The sequence below is a fragment of the Polistes canadensis genome, unplaced genomic scaffold (assembly GCF_001313835.1).
Source record: "Polistes canadensis isolate GaletaPanama2010 unplaced genomic scaffold, ASM131383v1 scaffold_2, whole genome shotgun sequence".
NCBI lineage: Eukaryota > Metazoa > Arthropoda > Insecta > Hymenoptera > Vespidae > Polistes > Polistes canadensis.
The window spans coordinates 1,892,481-1,912,270 of record NW_014569549.1 but is presented as its reverse complement, the minus strand read 5'-3'; the positions used below and the strand labels follow the sequence as shown (position 1 = coordinate 1,912,270).

Here is a 19,790-nt window from a genome sequence, read left to right as displayed (position 1 = left end):
ATTACTCGAAAACTCGCTAATATACACAAAACAGACTCGACAACATGACCTTCTTCTTGTAAACAGGAATTTGTCCATCGGTTAAAGTTCTTTTGCGTAAAATCTTTCAGTTCTCAGTTAGTCTTCGTGTGACTTTCAAGCAACGTACAACGTTCATACAAGCAGGTTCTTATTATAGAATATTTGATCAAAGCTTTGAGGTGATCTTTTATTTATTCTTTTTTTTTATTTAGAACCAACATGTTAAAATTATTCGCTGTTCTTATTTCACATATTCGAAATATATATTTTTTTTGATGTGTTACTCATCGATTTAAACAGTAATGAATTTAATTACGAAAAGATTTTATATAACGTTTACATACATACTATATTTATTTCTGTATTTATGTTTTCATTCTCATTCATTAGAAGCTTTCAAATAACGATGCTTCTTCGTATTTAAAAAAGAATAAACTATAATGATATGATAAGACATCGAATTTGAAAATTTTGTCGTGGTTTCATCGCAGATTCAGCGGTTTCATAGATAAGCTTGTTAGTGAATTTCAATTTAGCGAAATTGGAAGATTTAAACGGCGTCAGTATGCCTTTAAATAGGATTTAAATTGCATATTAATACGTATGTCATATAACAATCACAATGTACAATATAAAACGATGAAAGGACAATGAGCTAACAATAAAAAATAAATAATTAAATCGAATTTTTTTTTGGGGGGGGGGGGAGAAAGAAAACATCCTAATTGTTTTCTTTGATGAATTATAGATTTAACTTCAATTTACAACTGGTCATAATATTACACATGTTGGTTTAAATTAGTAGTTTTTTTTCCACTTCTCTTCAACGTACAGAAATTTATATTTTCAATCTACTTTTGAAAGCCGTTAAATGTAATTAGAATAAAATTTAATCGATTTTCGTAAGCTGATAAATGAAATAATCATTGTGTATATTTTTGTTTAAATATATCAAATTTATTAAATTCGTGCACATTTATAAACATCAATTTAAATTCATTGCAAATTTCAACGAATATTTTGTAATTATGTCTTGTGTGTGTATTGTTAAATGGTAATAAAAGCCGATTTGAAATATAAGATCAAATATAAATATATTGAAAAATATTTAGATATTACGAGATGAATGTTATGTTTTCGTTTATTTTATATTTTATTTCTGTCATTATTTAAATGAATCAGTTGCACTTAAGTCTTTGCAGAGTTAATATGGTAAGACCAAATTTAAATAATTAATCTTATTATCTTTAATTTGATTCTCTCTCTTCCTCTCTCTCAACGTTAGTAATATCAAAGAACATACAATTATAACTATTTTATTTTGATTTCAATCGTATTTAGGTATAATGATAATTAGTGTTAATTGGATAAAAATCTAATAGTATTGAGGAAATTAGTTCCACAATAGATAGTAGCGCTTCGAGGAAGATTAAAAGCCACTGATTTAGAAACACCATTTGATACCACACCATCGAAGAATCCTATTCGTGAAAGATAATTGTGGTACCTTAACGGGCGACATAGCAAGCGTAGTTCCATTGTTCTCTACGCTGCAAATTGGCAAATATGAAACTACCGAGGAGTGTTCTTTAGTTGGAAATGAATCGATGAGTCGACGACGCGTGATTTTGGCGAACTCGTTAATGAGATTTGAGACTATTTGAGAAAGGGAGAATCAAACTACAGAGAATAATAAAAAGACGTCGTGTTTGATGAGTGACGATCAAATGTTTTGTAATTGTACAGAAAAAATTTTATTTGATTACTTTATATTTAAAATAAATGATTATTATCATTATAATTGTTTAATATATAAATAACAGAACACAGTCGGTTAGTGTTTCTATAAAAGTAATTATTTAATACGTACTTTATCACCTCATTAAATCTTATATTTTACTACACTCGTTACAAGTTCATTTAAATTTCACGATTGTTAAAATTGTGCATGACAAGCGTAGGGACAAGAGAGATAGAGTGGGAAAAAAAGACAAGAACTTTCTGTGATCGTTAAGAACTTGGTATATATATATATATAACAAGTATATATATATATATATATATATATATATACAGCAGCGTTATCATAATAAAACTAGAAATATCCGTCTTTCTAGAGAGTTTCTTCGTATTTTCATGAATCTTCATGTTCTTTAATATTCTTGTATCAAGTTTAATAGAAACTCATGCATTCTGGGGAACTTAGAAGTCTACTAAAATTTAACAAAAAAAATTCAGTAGGAGCAAAATATCATACTATAAAAATAAAGTATTACAATTTCTTCTGTTAGAGTTATTACATTACATGAGAAAATGTATATGTCGGAGAGAAAATAAGGATTCATGAATTTTATATAACAATAATAATAACGTCGCTCGTAGAATTTTCGCGAAGCATCGAATTTGTAGTCGAAGATTCTTTGATAGTAATCTTTCGATATTTTATTAGGAAGAGAATTTGACGAATTTCAATTTTGCGATTTATATATAACACGGGTTTGACCTTTTCATTGGAAAAAAGATATTTTTGCTTGTTTCAAGAAATGTCAATGTAATCGTACATATTTTATATATTTTCTTCATATTTTCTTGTAAACATTTCTTTTATCTTTAAAGGAATTTTTCAATTCGATAAAAATCGATCGTTCGTTTTATTCCAATATATAAAGATGAAAATAAGAAAAATGATTTGTAAACTTCAACCGATCTCTGTTGTATGTACTTTGAAAAAATTTCCACGAAAGAAAAGTCATCTTCGATCTCTCGAGTGAATCGCATGCGTAACATTTCGAGATTACTTAGGGAAAATTTACAAGAGAAAATCACCTTTGAATCTTGACGACACGTAATTTCAAACTCCTCAGTCAAAAAGGAAGAGCGTGCAACCACGGTCTCTTCTTGTTGACAAGGGAAGCAAGCGTCTTTATAAAACGAGATTTCTAATTTATTCCAAATTTATTAGAGAAAGTGCAGAGTATCGTGCGGAATCGCATTACGAAATTAACTTTTCGAACTTTTGAAGATTCCGTGGTACTATTATCCGATGAACTTTCAAAGCAACCTTTTCTCTTCTTTTTATTGATCTTTTTTCTTTCTCTTTTTCTTTCAATTTCAAGTAAACGATATAAATCCAATAGTTTCATTTCTTCTAAATGTACGTAATTGTCAAAAAAAAAAAACATCATCCGTAATTAATTTTAATTATTTTAATCTACTCATCGTTTTTTTTTTATCAACTTTAACATTTAACTTCGCTAATCTAAAACAAATTTATTTGAAAAATTATCTCTAATCGAATTTTTGTAGAAATGACTGATAAATTGGACAACAAAAGAAATAAAATACTTTGACATATTATAACAGTTAAATCCTTTTTACTAGATATATCTAGGAAATTTCATGCTTTGCCGGTCAACCAATGTACATGATTATGTAAACATAGTGATTAGGATTCAACAATCACAGGCATCGAGTCACCTATATACGATGGAATCAACAGCGCGCGGCGTCATTGAATACGTCGATAATACCACATACGTTTGTATACGTTCGTATAAACGTGTAGAAGACGTGTATAGGGTGTTCAGTGTGTAGACAAATCGAAGAGTGACGAGGTATTGTTATCCGTGAAGAGAATTACGGAGAAAAGCTGAGAGAATGCAATCTGCGAGAAGGATGCAGATGGATGGACGAATGAATAAACGAATGGATAGAAAAAGAGAGAGGAAATATTTTATATACATGTATATGTTTATCTACTAAATGAAAACAGAGTAAATTACAAACGTATAAAATGTTTATTATTTAATTTAATCACAAGTATATAAATAAAAAAAAAGTTAAATAAAGTTAAATATGTCTTCTTGGAAGTAATTGAATGATTGAAATTCATACGATTTAAAGTTAATTACATTTAATGAAAAATGATCTTTCTATCTGTTTGTTCACCTCTTTTAGAATATTTTATCTTTATTAATCAGTTATAATCCTTTGAGTTTCGAATCAATTTAAGATAAAAAATTATAAGAAAGTGAGGAAAAGGTAAATTGACGAAAACCGTAGTTGTGAAACGTTTTCATTTACTTTGTAAATGTTGATTTATATTTTGAAGATTAAATATTCGTGGAAGATAAACAGTTGAGAAAAGCAGTTGAAGTGACCTCGTGTTGTTTTCTTTTACTTTTTACTGAAGCACTACCAAGAGACCAACATTCTAGGAATCAATTTGTAAGAGCAAATGTTTCATCAAATTTCGTTGCTAAAATGTTATTGTGGAAAATGCAATAGCAGTAATATTTCGGATTTTATTTGTATCTAATACAAAAATATTACATATATTCATATTCTTCATTAATACAAATTTTTCATATTTATTTTTATAAACGACGATAATTAATTATAATTTTATCGATGTAGGAAATGTGCAAAAAAAAATGTAAAAAGTTTGTTACACGTAGCCAACTTTCATACATAGATCTTTCGTGAACAAGCACGAGAAAAAGTGACGGGGTTGAAACAACATATTAATCCTAACGATACTTTTCACGAAACACAGGAAGGACGTTCATATATATTTTTCCGTCCTGTTTCATCAGGATATTAGTTGCAATTTAGAGGTCCTACTGTTCCGACTCATATTTTTCTTCTAAACGACTCACATAAGCGTAACTTCAATCTTTGTCAACTTAAAAATATTGTTTTACCTTATCGCTTATTACTTTTTCAGGTAGTATACGAGCAATGTCATCAAGTTAAATCTTTTTCTTTTTCTTAAATACAAACCACATATGTTTTTCTTTTTTATATGCATTTATTATTTCCCCAAAAAAAATTCATTTTCACTTATGGGAAAGCAACGGGAATATTTATTAATGTTGATTTTGCTAATGACACACCGTTGAACAATTCAATCCAATAGATAATTGCATTGTATCAGGAAATGTATTAAAGGAGAAGAGAGATAAAGAATAACAACTAATAAAATAAACAGGAAAAAAAGGATATATATACAATGTGATAATTATTGAAAAAACATACTCGTATTTTACTTTAAAATATATTGTTTTTCATTCTCTCATCGTACACAACGAATCTACAAAAATAATTATTTTCTGTTAAATTTAAAACGTCCACGAACGTTTCGTAGTAAATTCAATCAATGCGTAATAATTCTCTTTCTCTCTTTTTCTCTGCGTATGCATCTACTAGCTTTCAAAAAAAAAAAAACCTATTCCTTTTTAATCCATACTACGTTTTATAAAATTCATTTATATTTACAACCGTTATTTCTCTTATTCTTTTCAACGAAATTTTTATTCTATTGGTAAAAATAATAAAATTTGAGAACTGTAATAACTTATTTGTTTAAAAGAATGATTTTACGTTTCGCAAGACATTCAGGAATTATTTTTAACAATGTAAGGGAAAAAAAGAACAGGTAAAAGATATGGACAGACAGACAGGCAAAGAGAGAGAGAAGGAAACGAGTAAAGAAGGAAAAAAGAAAAATAGACAAAAAATGGTATAAAGAAAAGAGCCATTCTTCCGCACAATGCTAAGTAGCGTCATTAAATGAATTTTCTATTATAAAAGACTGGGTGGGAGGTTGACTACGAGACGACTTTATTTGTGGATGAAGAAAAATGGAAAGAAAAAAAAATGCAAATACTCGAATTTTTCTGTCAGGGAGGCACAGGTAACCGAGCGAGTGAACAAGAGCCATACAAGAGAAAATAGAAAGGCATTAAGAACAAAATCTCTCTATTTCTTGGGTATTCGTATATCGTGCACAAATATCCGCTGCATAAAGTGGAAGAAGAAAAAAGGGTATAAGAGAATACAAAGAAAAAGTCAAAAGGATAAGAACTTTTCAAATTAATTAGCATTAAAGCGAAACTCAAAAAAGATCACGTAATAGTTATTTCAAGGTATCACTGTGTGTTTTAAATGTTTAATAAAATAATAAAAAATAAAAAAACAACTCTCTTATTATCCTAGTTTTTTGTTTTTCTTTTTTATTAACTTCATACTTTTTTACAATTTGTACGTAGACATTTGGTAAATTGTTATATAAGTAAAAAAAGATAGCCAATTTTTTACTAGGTCTTCTATGTGGATTCTTTTGAGCCTTCTAGGGATATATTGGTTGTAGTTATCGTTGGCTAGCGTATTTACTTACGATTATCCTAGTTGAAAACTGTTTCGTCGTCAAATTCGAAACTTCTATTTTAGATATATAATGCATTAGAGTTAATAAAGATACATGGAAGTGACTGCACTTAATAAGTAATGACCGTTGATGCGAAAATTTTAAGTAGAGTACTCGCGTATACTTTTTTATGGTAGGTAGAATAAGTAATTAAATATTATACAAAGAAAATATAACAAAGAATGAACTAACTATAGTTTATTTTCAATGAAAATTAATAAATGATTCATCTCATTTGAAGAAAACAAAAAAAGAAATAATACTACTTTTGATCGAATTATCAGCGGAAACCATAAATGAAAATTCAATTTTTCCTTTTTCAATTCGCTCAAAGCATACAACTAATTCATGGCAAACGTAGACTCAAATAAAGTCAATTTTACAATAAAAAAAATTAATTAAAAGGAAAGCTTGGAAATGCTGATTGCTATAATTGAAATTTAAAATGAAAATAAGATTGTTCTCTTTTTTCTGAAAATTAGTTCCTCTTTAATTCTCTTCTAAGTTTTCTCTTTTTTACTCTTTGTCCGTATTTCTTTTTTCTTTGCAAAAGTATACTGCAAAGTAGCATACTCGAATCTTTTTCTTTTGATGCTTTTTTATTTTCCCTTTCATTTCTACTTATGAACATTCAAATCTTGATTATTTCTATCAAATGATGACCCTTTACATAACCTTCTGCTTATTCATTGCTTCTTATAAAATGAGTTTTGAGTCTCTCTCTCTCTCTCTATCTCTCTCTGTCTTTTCATCCTAAACACGTATATTTTCTTGGTGTGCAATCTGCTAACGGCAAGCGTCTTACGTATGTAATACTTGTTTCATGTAGTAGCAACGGTGGGTACGTAATATCGTCGCACGTAGTACGCCTTTAAGACCATTTAATCTTGTAGTAGACGAAGGCAGTATATGAAATATAGGTCGCTTGTAAGTCTTGGAAATATAATCGGATGCTACACTAAATCGTGACGTAAAAGTAAAGCAAAGCTTTCGTTTGATTTCAAATTAATGGGAACATTTTTTCTTCCCGATATATTCCAATATCTTGTTCTAACTGCAAATTAATACTATTTTGAACAAATACGTGTATAGCATCTACTTTCTTAGAATGAAGTAAGCCTTTGAAATGGAATCAAGCAAAAGGAATATTTAATAATGATCTATCCGATCAAATTAAAGCTTTTAACCTATGGTGGCGTGGCTCATAAGCAGCTTTCATCGTTACGCGTTTGAGAAGTGATTCATTGCTACGTAAGCTTAATGCAATTGAACTATTTCGAATTCAAATGTTTCAGTTAAAATAATTATAATTCGTAGGGCTAATTATATAGTACGTCTCGAGATTCTACTTTATTTTTTAATTTTATTATTAATTTAAGAAAATGCGTCATGATTTAAAGGACCGATCGCTCTTCGTTATTTATTGTTGCAAAGTTTTATAGTTTAATATGTGTTCGTAATATACAGATACGATAATATGACAGCGTGAAGAAAGATATACATATTTAAAAGTAAATAGAAGAAGGATAATATTTACTGAGATTTAAATTCATCGAAAATCATATTTTCGAACATTAATTAGTAGTTTCAATTTTTGTTACATTATGATTTAATGTTTAGGTTAGTATTATATATATCATTGAATAGAAGATATTATAAATGTATTTGTATATCTACCGATAGAATAATTATTATTTGCAGTTAGTGATATTGGAAATCTATATCGATCATTCAATGACAAAAATCCATGTAATGGAGATTGCTCTATGAAGAAAATCATCGATTATTCAGACTTGGTGGCCTGTTCGAGTTAACAGCTAAGTATCGACAAGATATGCAAGCTTGAATATTCGAGAATATTTAAAGATACAATTCCCTTTGTGTTATTACGTAATCAGTAATTTAATTCGAAAAGAGGCATCGTCGATAGTGATCGTGCACGGAATACGAATCTGATGAAACTAGCGAGAATTGCGGATCGAGATCGAATTGGAGATCTTGGAACGATATCAGATACGAAACCAGAGCACAATCTTCTTCGTTGTAGTTGTCGTTGTCGTTGTTCTAGACATTATCGTAGTCATAGTCGTCTTCGTTGTGTTGTCGTCGTCGTCATCGTCTTCGAACGCGCGAAGAGCCACTTTAATTTTATAAGGGATTAATTAATACCAACTTAGTAACTAGATTCTATCTGGTCCGTTGTTTAACCTCGTTTACTTTCTTTCCTCTTCTTTTCCTTTTATCCTTTATTCTTTATCTTTTAACAAAAATATAATATTACAACAATGTTTATTTAAACAGGTATGAAATTTTGTGCAACTTTCGTTAAAAATATATTATTGGTTTTATTTGTCTCGATTATATATTATTTTAAACATTAATTTTTTTCGAATTTTATTTATATATTTTTATACAATTTGTAGAATTAATTATGATAGAATTTATTACTTATTCGAATTTTGTACTGAAATTTATTATTAAAATAATTTCGTTTGTGTAATTTTTATAGTACAGAAATTTGTACTTTTGAAATGACGTCATAGAGAAAATTTTTAACAAATTTTAAATTCGATTTAAATCTTTCGGAGTGACGTGAGTGTAGAGAAAGAGAGAAAGAGAGAGAGGGAATGGTGTACCAATGAAACTCGTGCTAATTAAATATGCACCGTATAACTAATCGCTTTTGTAATTAGCAATTAAGTGAAGATCCAACGCGAACGACTTTTTCCAGCGGAAATTACTTGAAATTTAATCAACGCTCGCGCTTTCACACGCCAGTGGACATATTCCAGAGGAATTCGTTTTATTTCCCCAAGTTCGTCAAAAACCTTTGATTTATCTGACAAATGGGGGAGTATATACGATCCTAAAGGATATTTCAATATCTCAATTAGTATCTTAGCAACGAAATTTGTAATGTAGAAAGTTTCCAAGTAAAAACAGTCATTCAAAATAAATTTATGAACTAATATACAGATCTTTCCTTTTCTCAACTATCTTGTCATTGATTTTGGAAGACTCATTCGAATTACGCGATAAAAAACTTTTCATTACACTTGTATTTTCTATCGCAAAAAAGGAAATTAGTTGTTTAACAAATTATATCAATAATTATGCACTTATGCATAAGAAATATGCATAGGAAGCAATGTTGGTGCTCGGTTCATTGTATGTTTCAACAATGCGCTTAGATGACAGTAGTGAGTGGATTTATTATGAAAGAACTAGGTTCTCTGTTGTTGGCACGTGAAATTCTAGCATTCCTTGTGGAGAATTATTACTTCCATGTAATATTATATTACATAAAATATTTACACATTTGTACGCACATTGTGCACATATTTTGTGAATTAAAGTAAAAGAAATATGTTCATTTTTTTTTTTTTTTGTTGGGTTGAAACATTTCGAGAAGAAAAGCTGATTACAATTAATTTAAGGATGAAAACGTTTCACTGTACAGCGTATAGGATTTATAGGAAGAAGAAGTCACATTTGTGATGAGCTATCGAAAAGCGGGTGATACCTTCAACAACAACTACAACGGCAATAGAAGTAACGTTGAGGGAAGTTTGAAGAATGGCCCTCTTCAATGTCGCAATCAGGCTTTTAAAAGCCGTATGGCATTGCCGTAGCCGTTACTACGGCTTTTAGCGTGATACGCTCGTTGAAAAGTGGATACCCGTTGAACGAGAGCCACCTTCAAAAGTGCGTTTTAATGCACGATGCGAAATGGATGGTTGTGAGTTGACTAACCGAAGAAAAGAGGCTAAAATAAAGAAAGAAAGAAAGAAAGAAAGAGAAAAAGAAACATTGAACGATTTGAGAAATGACAAATATTCGAAGATGTGCATTCGAAATTATTTAAATCTAAATATTATATAAATATGATTATCTATAATCGATATATAACACTTTAATAACAATGACTCGTTTAATTTACCGCAGTTAAATTTACTAATTATCATGATAGAATATTAGAAAAAATAACTATAGAAATAATGTGGTCCAAATAATAGATATTTTTTTTTAAATTAGCTATATCATATCGTAGTATTTGAAATGTGACTAAAATGTTAAAACAATAAACTATCAATGGAAGGATTTCACTTGACGGAAATAACACAGTAGTTAAGCTGTCTGTTGGAGTTTTAAAGAGCTCAGGTAGGACATAATACGCAGTATTATAAAGGATTAGACTGATATGTACTTACCACCAGTCCGATCTCGTGAATCTTTATATGAGTGAGAATAGATACAGCGAGAGGTGGAGGAGGGAGAAGGATGAAAATGAAACGAGCTCATGGGAAAACCACAAATCGCTTCTGATTTATTCTTTAAAAAATAAATATACTCTGTAGATAGATCCCACTGAAAGAGAGATATTACCGCAAGAGAATTATGGCCAGTATATTAAACCATTCAAATTATCATATATAAATATTCTTTTTTGTGGTTAAAACACGTTATTTATTTATTTCTCCCTTATTAAAACCAATTCTCATTTTTTGGTTATCTGATAGAAGTGAGAGAACAGCGCTATTAATTTCTTATAAAAAATACGAAAAGTAATCAAAGAAGTAACAAAAAATTACGAATACAAAATTAAAATAGGATTATAAAAAACACACCTAATTACTATTGTTTTTGTGGTAGTCCAAACTGAAACTATTGGCTACGTCCAGGTTTCCATGTGTAAAGAGACCGTGTATACTCGCAAATACTAATATTGAATCTACGAGAAGGGTCGCGTATGTTTACTAATCCTTCGAGATTTCATTAATACTGGAAACCATTTACACGTTAATTGAGCACGCCCCATCGTAAAGAGCTCTGGTCATTAGAATCTTCCGTATGAATTCATTTGGCACTGATCCTGTAAAGAACTAGTTATATAAATCTACCTTGTCGTAGAATATTTTCTATCACCAATATTAAAAAGATACAATTGGTAAATTATTAATAATTATTGATAAAAATGTGAATTTGCAAAGAAGAATATTTTTATTAATAGACGAAAATTGCACAGGTGTTGTAAAAATTGCAATACAGCAATATCGTTAAAAGCATACTTCAAAATAATATTCAGGGGCAATGTTTGTATCGAATATCGATTGAGATTGGCTTCGCTGTATGCAAATTCGTTGGATTAGCTTCGCTGCAGTGAAATATTTTAGTAGTTCGGTAATTTCGAAGATAATTATACAACGGTCTTTCCCATTTTAATCGTTACAATGTATTCCTTCCAATTCTATTTGGATTGTTTCCTTTTTCCCTACGAACTGTCGATAGGCCCGAATTGTATGTTTGCAAGGAAAAAAATACGCTATTCGAATTGGGATCGCGCAAATTGCATTGGGAATTCTCGACGGCATTGGATAATCATAGCGTTATTTTCATAAAGAATAAATCAAATTTAATTGAGAATACAAACCACCAAAGTGAAAGGGGAGTGTTAGGTTGGCGATAATTACTTTAAAAATATTTTATCTATATGGAACAGAAAAATTATATACACATATTAATTGTTTTAATTTTTGTGCGTGTAATTCATACATCTATAAAATTACAAATATTTTTCGTATTTTATGTTTCAGGCCGAAATATGGAGCGTATTTATTGCAATTTTAAGAAAAAGCGTTCGGAATTTACAGGCATGTACAGATGTAAGTCTTATAGAACACGTGCTGCATCGATTATCGCAAGCGGAGACTGTTGTTGCAGGTAAATTAAATTATTTCTCTTCATTTCAAAGTATTATTTTTAGACTTCATGTTTTAATGCAGAAGATTTTATTCACGAGTCTGGAATGTAATGCATATTCGTGAATAAAAATTATAATTTTTTAATTTACTTTCACACAGATTTATTGATCGATATGCTCGGAGTATTAGCGAGCTACAGTATTACCGTAAAAGAGCTGAAACTTCTCTTCGGCGCCATGAAAGCGGTTAAAGGAAAATGGGTAAATTATTAAAATATTTTAAATCGACGTTATATGATAAAAAGATGAGAAAATTAAATTTATTGAAAGTGTTTTAATGTAATCTAAATATTTCTTTAAATATATCTGGTAGTATCTCTTATAATAAGAATTGTTGTTTTGTTTTACAGCCGCGACATTCGGCGAAACTTTTGAATGTACTTCGTCAAATGCCGCAACGAAATGGACCCGACGTATTTTTCAGTTTTCCTGGTAGGAAAGGTTCGGTAAGTGAATTTTGCTTTCTTCTTTCGTTTCACACGTGTAATACATAAGAAAACTAACGCACACAGATAACAGTGTTTCTATGGCACAACAGTTCCTTTTTACCTTACAACTTCATCGAAGATGTTATTCGATTCTAAACTCTATCAAACTTCGGATAAGAGAATTCACGTTGTTTCATGAAACTCCCGTTTCAACTAACATCGTTTAAATTCGACAAAGTATCGATCCCTTTTAACCACAACGCGAGACCTTAAAGACGAAGCCTTGTATTGAAACTCTCGAGAATCCTGAGAATCAAGATTAAACCGTATAGGTATAACAAGGCATTATCGATTACCTTACATTCAGAAATCTATTCATGTAGTTACGATTATGCAACGTGTCCATTTAATTACATTAATTACTCTGCCATTATAGCAAAGAAGATGAAAAAAACTTTAATTATTTTCATCTACAATATAAGTAATTACTTTAATACGATTGCATTTTACAAAAGAACATTTTAATATTTATAAAATAAAATATAATTGATAATATCTATATGTATATTAGAAAAATGTATAAATCAATGTATTGAAATATTTTTATTATCGTCCAGAAAAACAAAGTGTTCGAAGATTCGAACGTGGAAGTATCCTTCGTTATCTAATACAATAACAAACTTGATGTGGAAGTTAGCGAAGTTGTGAAACACGGCTTGTCAATTAGAGCCTGATAACAATGTTTGACGATGCCCCGTAGCTGTAACGGATTAACCGTTCGCGGGAGTAAGTGGGATGTGTTTGCCTCATAGTGGACCACCATTCAAATGGTGCTTGACAATTAGTAACAATTACAACGTTTATCCATTTCTATATCAATATTCAATTTTACTTCGATAATTATTCCGATATATAATAAAATCTCTACGATTAATGTGATTGATTTCAATTATTTTTATATAACATGCATTAATAAAATTTATATCAAACATCTTAATCGTGTTATTATTATAGGATTGTATTTAATAACAAATGATATTAATAATATAAGTATCTCGAAAAAAGATTTTATAAAACTTTTGCAATCTCGCGTATGAGAGAACTGGTGGTATCATCGAGTCTGTAAAAAGAAATAATAGCAGCTATAAACACAACATATTCTTTCTCTTTTTGTCTACAGGCAATAGTATTACCTCCACTAGCAAGGTGGCCGCACGAGAACGGGTTCACATTCACCACGTGGTTTCGTCTGGACCCCATCAACTCGGTTAATATCGAACGAGAAAAGCCGTATCTCTACTGGCAAGTGCTCTTCCATCAAGTACTTTTACGAGAACACTCTCTTGAGTTGAAGCAACCTGCTGCCTTACGGAAACCAAATTCATGCCCTTAATACGCCCTTTTTAAAATAAAAAATTAAAAATAAAAGTAAAAAGTTTAATATAAATAACCCGGTAGATTTGTTATTTTTATAAAGCACAACTTTTATATGCCACGGCTTGATTGCGAATTTCATTAAATCGCTGTTTTTGTTTCGCATTCAATAACCATGAAGAAAAAAAGAAGTTTTCGTGATTGCGAAACAATTTTGTTAATCGAACTCCTTCGCCTCGAGGGAACAGTGACATGTTGTTTTACCTACTCGTTCGATATGCTAGATACTTTTTCACGTTTTGTTAATTGAGTTTTGCGATGACGTCGAAACGCGTATAAAAATCATGGAAATGGTAGAAAAACCGGCATGAGTTTGGAAACAAAAGGTTGACGGTGAAAACAAATAAAATGTTCGATTGAAATTGATTTTTATAATCGACGCTTAATAACGTTTCTTCGATTAATAACGATTCTTGTATGAGTTAATGTTTCTGTATGTGTGTGCGCGTTTTTTTACGGCGACTCTTTTATAATTTCAACTATTATTTTTCTATTTTTTCATTACAGTTTCAAGACTAGTAAGGGAGTAGGATACTCAGCGCATTTCGTAGGCAATTGCTTAGTCCTCACGTCTATGAAAGTGAAGGGCAAGGGCTTCCAGCACTGTGTCAAATATGAATTTCAACCACGAAAGGTATATGTAATACATATTTGTCTATCTTACAAAGTCCTCTCATTTTTCCCTTTTTTAAATCCACATAATTTACGAAACGTAATAAATTCAATTCTTAAAATAAAAATAAAATAACAAATATATGATGGTAATATTTATCATTAAATATTTTTGCAGTGGTATATGATCGCCGTAGTGTACATATATAATAGATGGACCAAAAGCGAAATTAAGTGTTTAGTCAACGGTCAATTGGCTTCGAGTACCGAAATGGCATGGTTCGTGTCGACGAACGACGTAAGTAATCTTTAATTAATTACTTTTTATATATAATTTAAATTTATTTATGACAGAATTATAGTTTAAAAAATCTACATTGGATAGTCTACCTTTTTCTTTTTTATTTAAAGATCAAATATATTGTATATTGCAGATATATTGTATTATGTTAAATGAAATTTACTCGTTCTAACTTTGATGAATGTATTTTCATGGTTAATTAATTACTCGGATAAATCATGTAATTTGTACGATACAATCGCCTTTTGATTTATTGTGTAATATAGTTCTGAATCAAACAGAAAGGGCAAAATTCGGTTAAGATAATATTATCTATGTGTATACTATATACATACTCTCGAAAACTTTGTTCATAGCCATTCGACAAGTGTTATATCGGAGCTACACCGGAATTGGACGAGGAACGAGTATTCTGTGGTCAAATGAGCGCGATATATCTATTTAGTGAGGCTCTTACGACTCATCAGATATGCGCTATGCACAGATTAGGACCTGGATATAAGGTACGTTAGTTAGATATTATTAGTTCAAATTAGTATATTGATTTTTCATATAAAATTATTATTCCTTTTTTTATCTATTTATATTATTTTTATTCCTATCGTCAGAGTCAATTTCGTTTTGACAACGAGTGTTACCTGAATCTGCCAGACAATCACAAAAGGGTGAGTGATGAGCAGGAGCTCACGAGCATGGTGGACCAAAGTATGCAAACTGTAAGCATTTTGTTTTATTTTCGCCCACCGTTTATATTTCATTTTGCACTCTCTTACAATTTATTCCATTTATATACTGCATACTCGAGTCCGAGGTAATTAAATGAAATTTAAGAAGATCTATCTTTTTTTCGTTTCAATAGAAACGACGATGTTCGCTTTTGTGGGAAATACATATTTCTTCGATATTCTTTCGTATTTATCATCTTTCCACTTCTATGCCTCTCTCTCTCTCTCTCTCTCTTTCTCTCTCTCTGTCTCTCTTTCTCTCTCTCTCTTTTTTTATTTTTTTGCTTCGTATTATATTTAGATATAGTGATTTCTTATTCATTATTGTATTTATTGTATTTATTTTATTATTTTGTACACGTGTTATTCTACATTACAGTCTTCCTTTTCTTTCCCCGTCGTATCACTCCGTAGATTTTATTTATTATATTTTAATCCTTTTTTAAAATGTAATATTATTATGACTTCATTTAATTAATTATTAAACGTAGTGTTTCGTTGGGTTCTTCAACGTTTTTTTATCTTTTTTATTTTTTACCACGTAGAGTATGAAATTTCTTGCGCATGCTAGTTCCGTAGTCCGAACGTGTTCCAATCGATTTTAATTTTCTGCCATCGTTCGACGGATAAATATACGAATATTATGGAGATTTACATACAGGTATATACATATACGCGTATATACGTAAGTACTTTCGTATACATTATTATTCGATTTTATCTCCGACTTTGAGTTGAAATCCGTCGGGCGTGTTACGCTTTTCGCTTATTATCATAGCCTTGATAATCAACTTAATAAATAATTACTATTGTGATTACCAAACTCATGATGAAAAGCGTTCGAAGAGAAAGATTCATAGATGAACGATTAAAATATATATATGTGTGATATCACAGGTACTTTACGACGGAAAACTGTCGAATGCTATTGTGTTCATGTACAACCCAGTGGCTACGGACTCTCAACTTTGTTTGCAAAGTGCACCGAAAGGCAACGTTCCATACTTTGTACATACACCACACGCTCTAATGCTTCAGGTACGAATTTTAACATTTGATTTATTTTGATTGCATGAATATTTTAATGAATAAATATAAATATGTTTTTGTTCGGGCAGGACGTCAAAGCTGTTATTACGCATTCGATACACAGTACGTTAAATTCTATCGGTGGTATTCAAGTACTGTTTCCTCTCTTCTCGCAATTAGATATGCCTTACGATTGTATAGCACCGAATGACATCAAGCGAGATCCTACATTATGGTAGAAAAAAATTGATTATTTATTATACATGAATGTTTTAAAGTTTTAATAACATATGTACGAAACTGATATTAAATTTGCTTACGTTTCAGTTCGAAATTGTTGGGCTTTATATGCGATCTTGTGGAGAGCTCTCAAACGGTTCAACAACATATGGTACAGAATCGTGGATTTTTGGTAATTAGTTACATGCTTCAGAGAGCTAGCAGAGATCATCTGACTACAGAAGTTCTAGCATCCTTTTTAGAACTAACAAAACATCTGGTAACCTGCCTCAGTGCGAACAGCGATCTGTTGCTAAAACAGGTATTGATTAACTCATAGTTCCCCTTTTAGAAAGTTAGTTTAGGTTGAAATTAAATTAGAATTTCGAATTAACAAGCTACGAATTCGAAACTTTTCATTCGTTTATTCATGCAAAATGAACGCAATCTTAAAGAAACTAGAACTTACCTACTTTCATTCGTTTAGACGTAAATAGTATTATTGTGTTAGAATATTATTCCAGAAGTAATACGTAGGACCCCCTTTTTTTCGTAGAAATTATTGTAAATAAATACGACGTGTTACATTTCGTATATACAGTCTCTCAAAGTAACTTGAAATTAATTTAAATTTAATATTCCAATCCCGTGCCTATTATTATATTTCAGTTGAAAATCCCCAAACGAATAATCCATGCAATATGTATATAAATTTATTAATGTGAATTCGATATGTTGTATAATTAAGCATATTATTTTCCATATATAGGAATATAAATTTTTCCTTACCAATTACACTGTAATGAATATTTTGTTCTTTTAAGAATATAATATTTGTTTGGTAATTTTAATATGATAAAGCTGCAATGAGCTTAATTATTGCCCTTTAGACTGTTTTATGCCGATCAAAATTTTCGTAGTTTTGAGCTCTGACAAGTACTGCAATAGCATGCAAAAGCGTATGAAAGCTTTATTAGGTATTTTTGCATTGGTTCATATTAATTATACTTCCTAATTAAGTTGCAGTAGCTTTTATAATTTTGTTCCTTCGTGAATACATATATATATATATATATCAATTGTATAGATTGTTACCATTATATTTGCAACAGAAAAGCATGAGAATCATATCACTTTTTCTATAACTGTCTCACTCTTTACCTCTTTTTCTCTCTCTTTTTCTCTTTCTTAATCATATGACTTTAGCGTTTTCATTGAAACTTTGGATCGCATGCAATCTACCGACTATTAAGGCTTCCCGTTTTTCAAAATACGCCTTCGCAAAATGTTACTTCGCGTGAATTTCCATGGCTTTTTGACATAAAATAAGGACTGTTTAATTATCTTTTTTTGCGACGCTAAATTTCACCACTGTCACATGCTATCACTCAAATATTTTTACGTTTGTGCAATAATGCGATGCGTACATGTTGCCTAATCCTATTTTTCATTAATAATTATATATATGTTACTTTTCTCATTCGTGTATTATACCTATCTCGATCGGACAATAATTTTGTGGTATGATTCAATGGTATATTCATCAAATCTACGTGTTTTCCTTTTCCTCAAATTTTTTCTCACAATTATTAATTAAAAAAATCGCTCCTTGTGTTTTTAATATTTTATTCCAATGTTAAACGAACGGAGTACATTACTTTAAGTTGATTTTGTTAATAATATTTTTTAATAGATTTTTTGATCATTTTCATTTACATTAAAAATAAAGTTAATTAAAATTTAGAAATTTGTTTTGCAATTGGCTGAATTTTTAAGTAACTCGTCAGGTTTAACCAAATGATCGAGTCATTATGAACCGAAGTTTTATTTCTTTTTTATTCGATACACTAGAAAAATTCATTATCCTAAGTTATAACTTTTCCTTAACAAAATCAGTAAAAAAGATTGTACTCGTATCTATTTGCAATTTCCAGATCAAATGCATGAGTATTCTATGCACAAAGCTCATGTCTACGTATCTAAATTAATCTTTTTCATAATTTTTATACAATCTCTGATATATAAGTATTTTGTATTTATATATATATATATTTTTAGTTCTACAACATTTGACGATGTATTACGCAACATACGCATAAAGAATATAATTTAAAAGATAAATGAATTATGAATGAAAAATTAACTTATACAAGATCGCATTTTGTGCCGCTTAATATTATTTTTTATTAGATTCTTTTATATCATACAGATAATTTAACGGTATAATTTAATATCCACGTAAGATCGATTAAAAAAGTCATTAATCTATCGATAGTATGAGACGAAGCAAATGGATTGGATGGAATTGAATTGTCGAAATGAATGGCGATTATATTAGGCACATATTATTATGTGTCGTAGACAGGAATCCCATAAAAGTCGGCTAGATTGGTGTGTCCGAAGAACAGGCAGATCTATGGTGATGTAGTTGTTTTATTTTTCATTCCTAACCTGGCAGCTATTGGATCACGTCCTTTTTAATCCCGCTCTATGGATATACACGCCAGCGCCGGTACAAACCCGGCTTTATTCATACTTGGCCACAGAGTTCCTCAGCGATACGCAAATTTATTCTAACGTTAGACGCGTCTCTACCGTTCTTCAAACGGTGCACACGCTCAAGTATTACTATTGGGTTGCTAATCCCCGTGCCAAGAGTGGAATAACGCCGAAAGGACTCGGTGAGTTGCAAATGCTTTATTATATTTTCTTTTTTTTTAATAGCCTTTCACAATATTTTCAATTAAATTTTGTTTTTATTTGAAATTTGTTGCATCATGTTAACTGATTCTTTCTAATTTCTCTCTTCTTTTTTTTTTTTTTTGTTTTTTTCTTTATTTTTCTTCTTTTTCTTTCTTACAGACGGACCACGACCTCAACAAAAGGATATCTTGACAATACGTTCTTATATATTGCTATTTCTTAAACAATTGATTATGATCGGTAATGGCGTGAAGGACGACGAATTGCAGAGTATTTTGAATTATTTAACAACGATGCACGAGGTATGAGATCGGTCCATTTTTTTCTAAAATTCAATCGATAATGTAAT

The 19,790-nt window shown here is 30.2% G+C and overlaps 1 protein-coding gene across 17 annotated transcripts in view; it reads left to right on the top strand.

Annotated features, from left to right (window-relative positions):
- Positions 1–19,790, top strand: part of LOC106784764 (neurobeachin) — a 193,670-nt gene that overhangs the window by 91,218 nt on the left and 82,662 nt on the right. For 8 of the 17 annotated variants that reach the window (XM_014744632.1, XM_014744714.1, XM_014744705.1 and 5 more), the window contains exons 3-15: positions 11,824–11,950; positions 12,091–12,191; positions 12,341–12,436; positions 13,599–13,720; positions 14,360–14,486; positions 14,643–14,762; positions 15,122–15,268; positions 15,374–15,481; positions 16,388–16,528; positions 16,609–16,754; positions 16,847–17,060; positions 19,167–19,419; positions 19,601–19,743. In XM_014744632.1, the coding sequence (XP_014600118.1) occupies positions 11,824–11,950; positions 12,091–12,191; positions 12,341–12,436; positions 13,599–13,720; positions 14,360–14,486; positions 14,643–14,762; positions 15,122–15,268; positions 15,374–15,481; positions 16,388–16,528; positions 16,609–16,754; positions 16,847–17,060; positions 19,167–19,419; positions 19,601–19,743 (1,845 nt within the window). The remainder of the gene's footprint in view (positions 1–11,823; positions 11,951–12,090; positions 12,192–12,340; positions 12,437–13,598; positions 13,721–14,359; positions 14,487–14,642; positions 14,763–15,121; positions 15,269–15,373; positions 15,482–16,387; positions 16,529–16,608; positions 16,755–16,846; positions 17,061–19,166; positions 19,420–19,600; positions 19,744–19,790) is intronic. The other 9 variants (XM_014744656.1, XM_014744648.1, XM_014744733.1 and 6 more) reach the window with 3 other exon arrangements.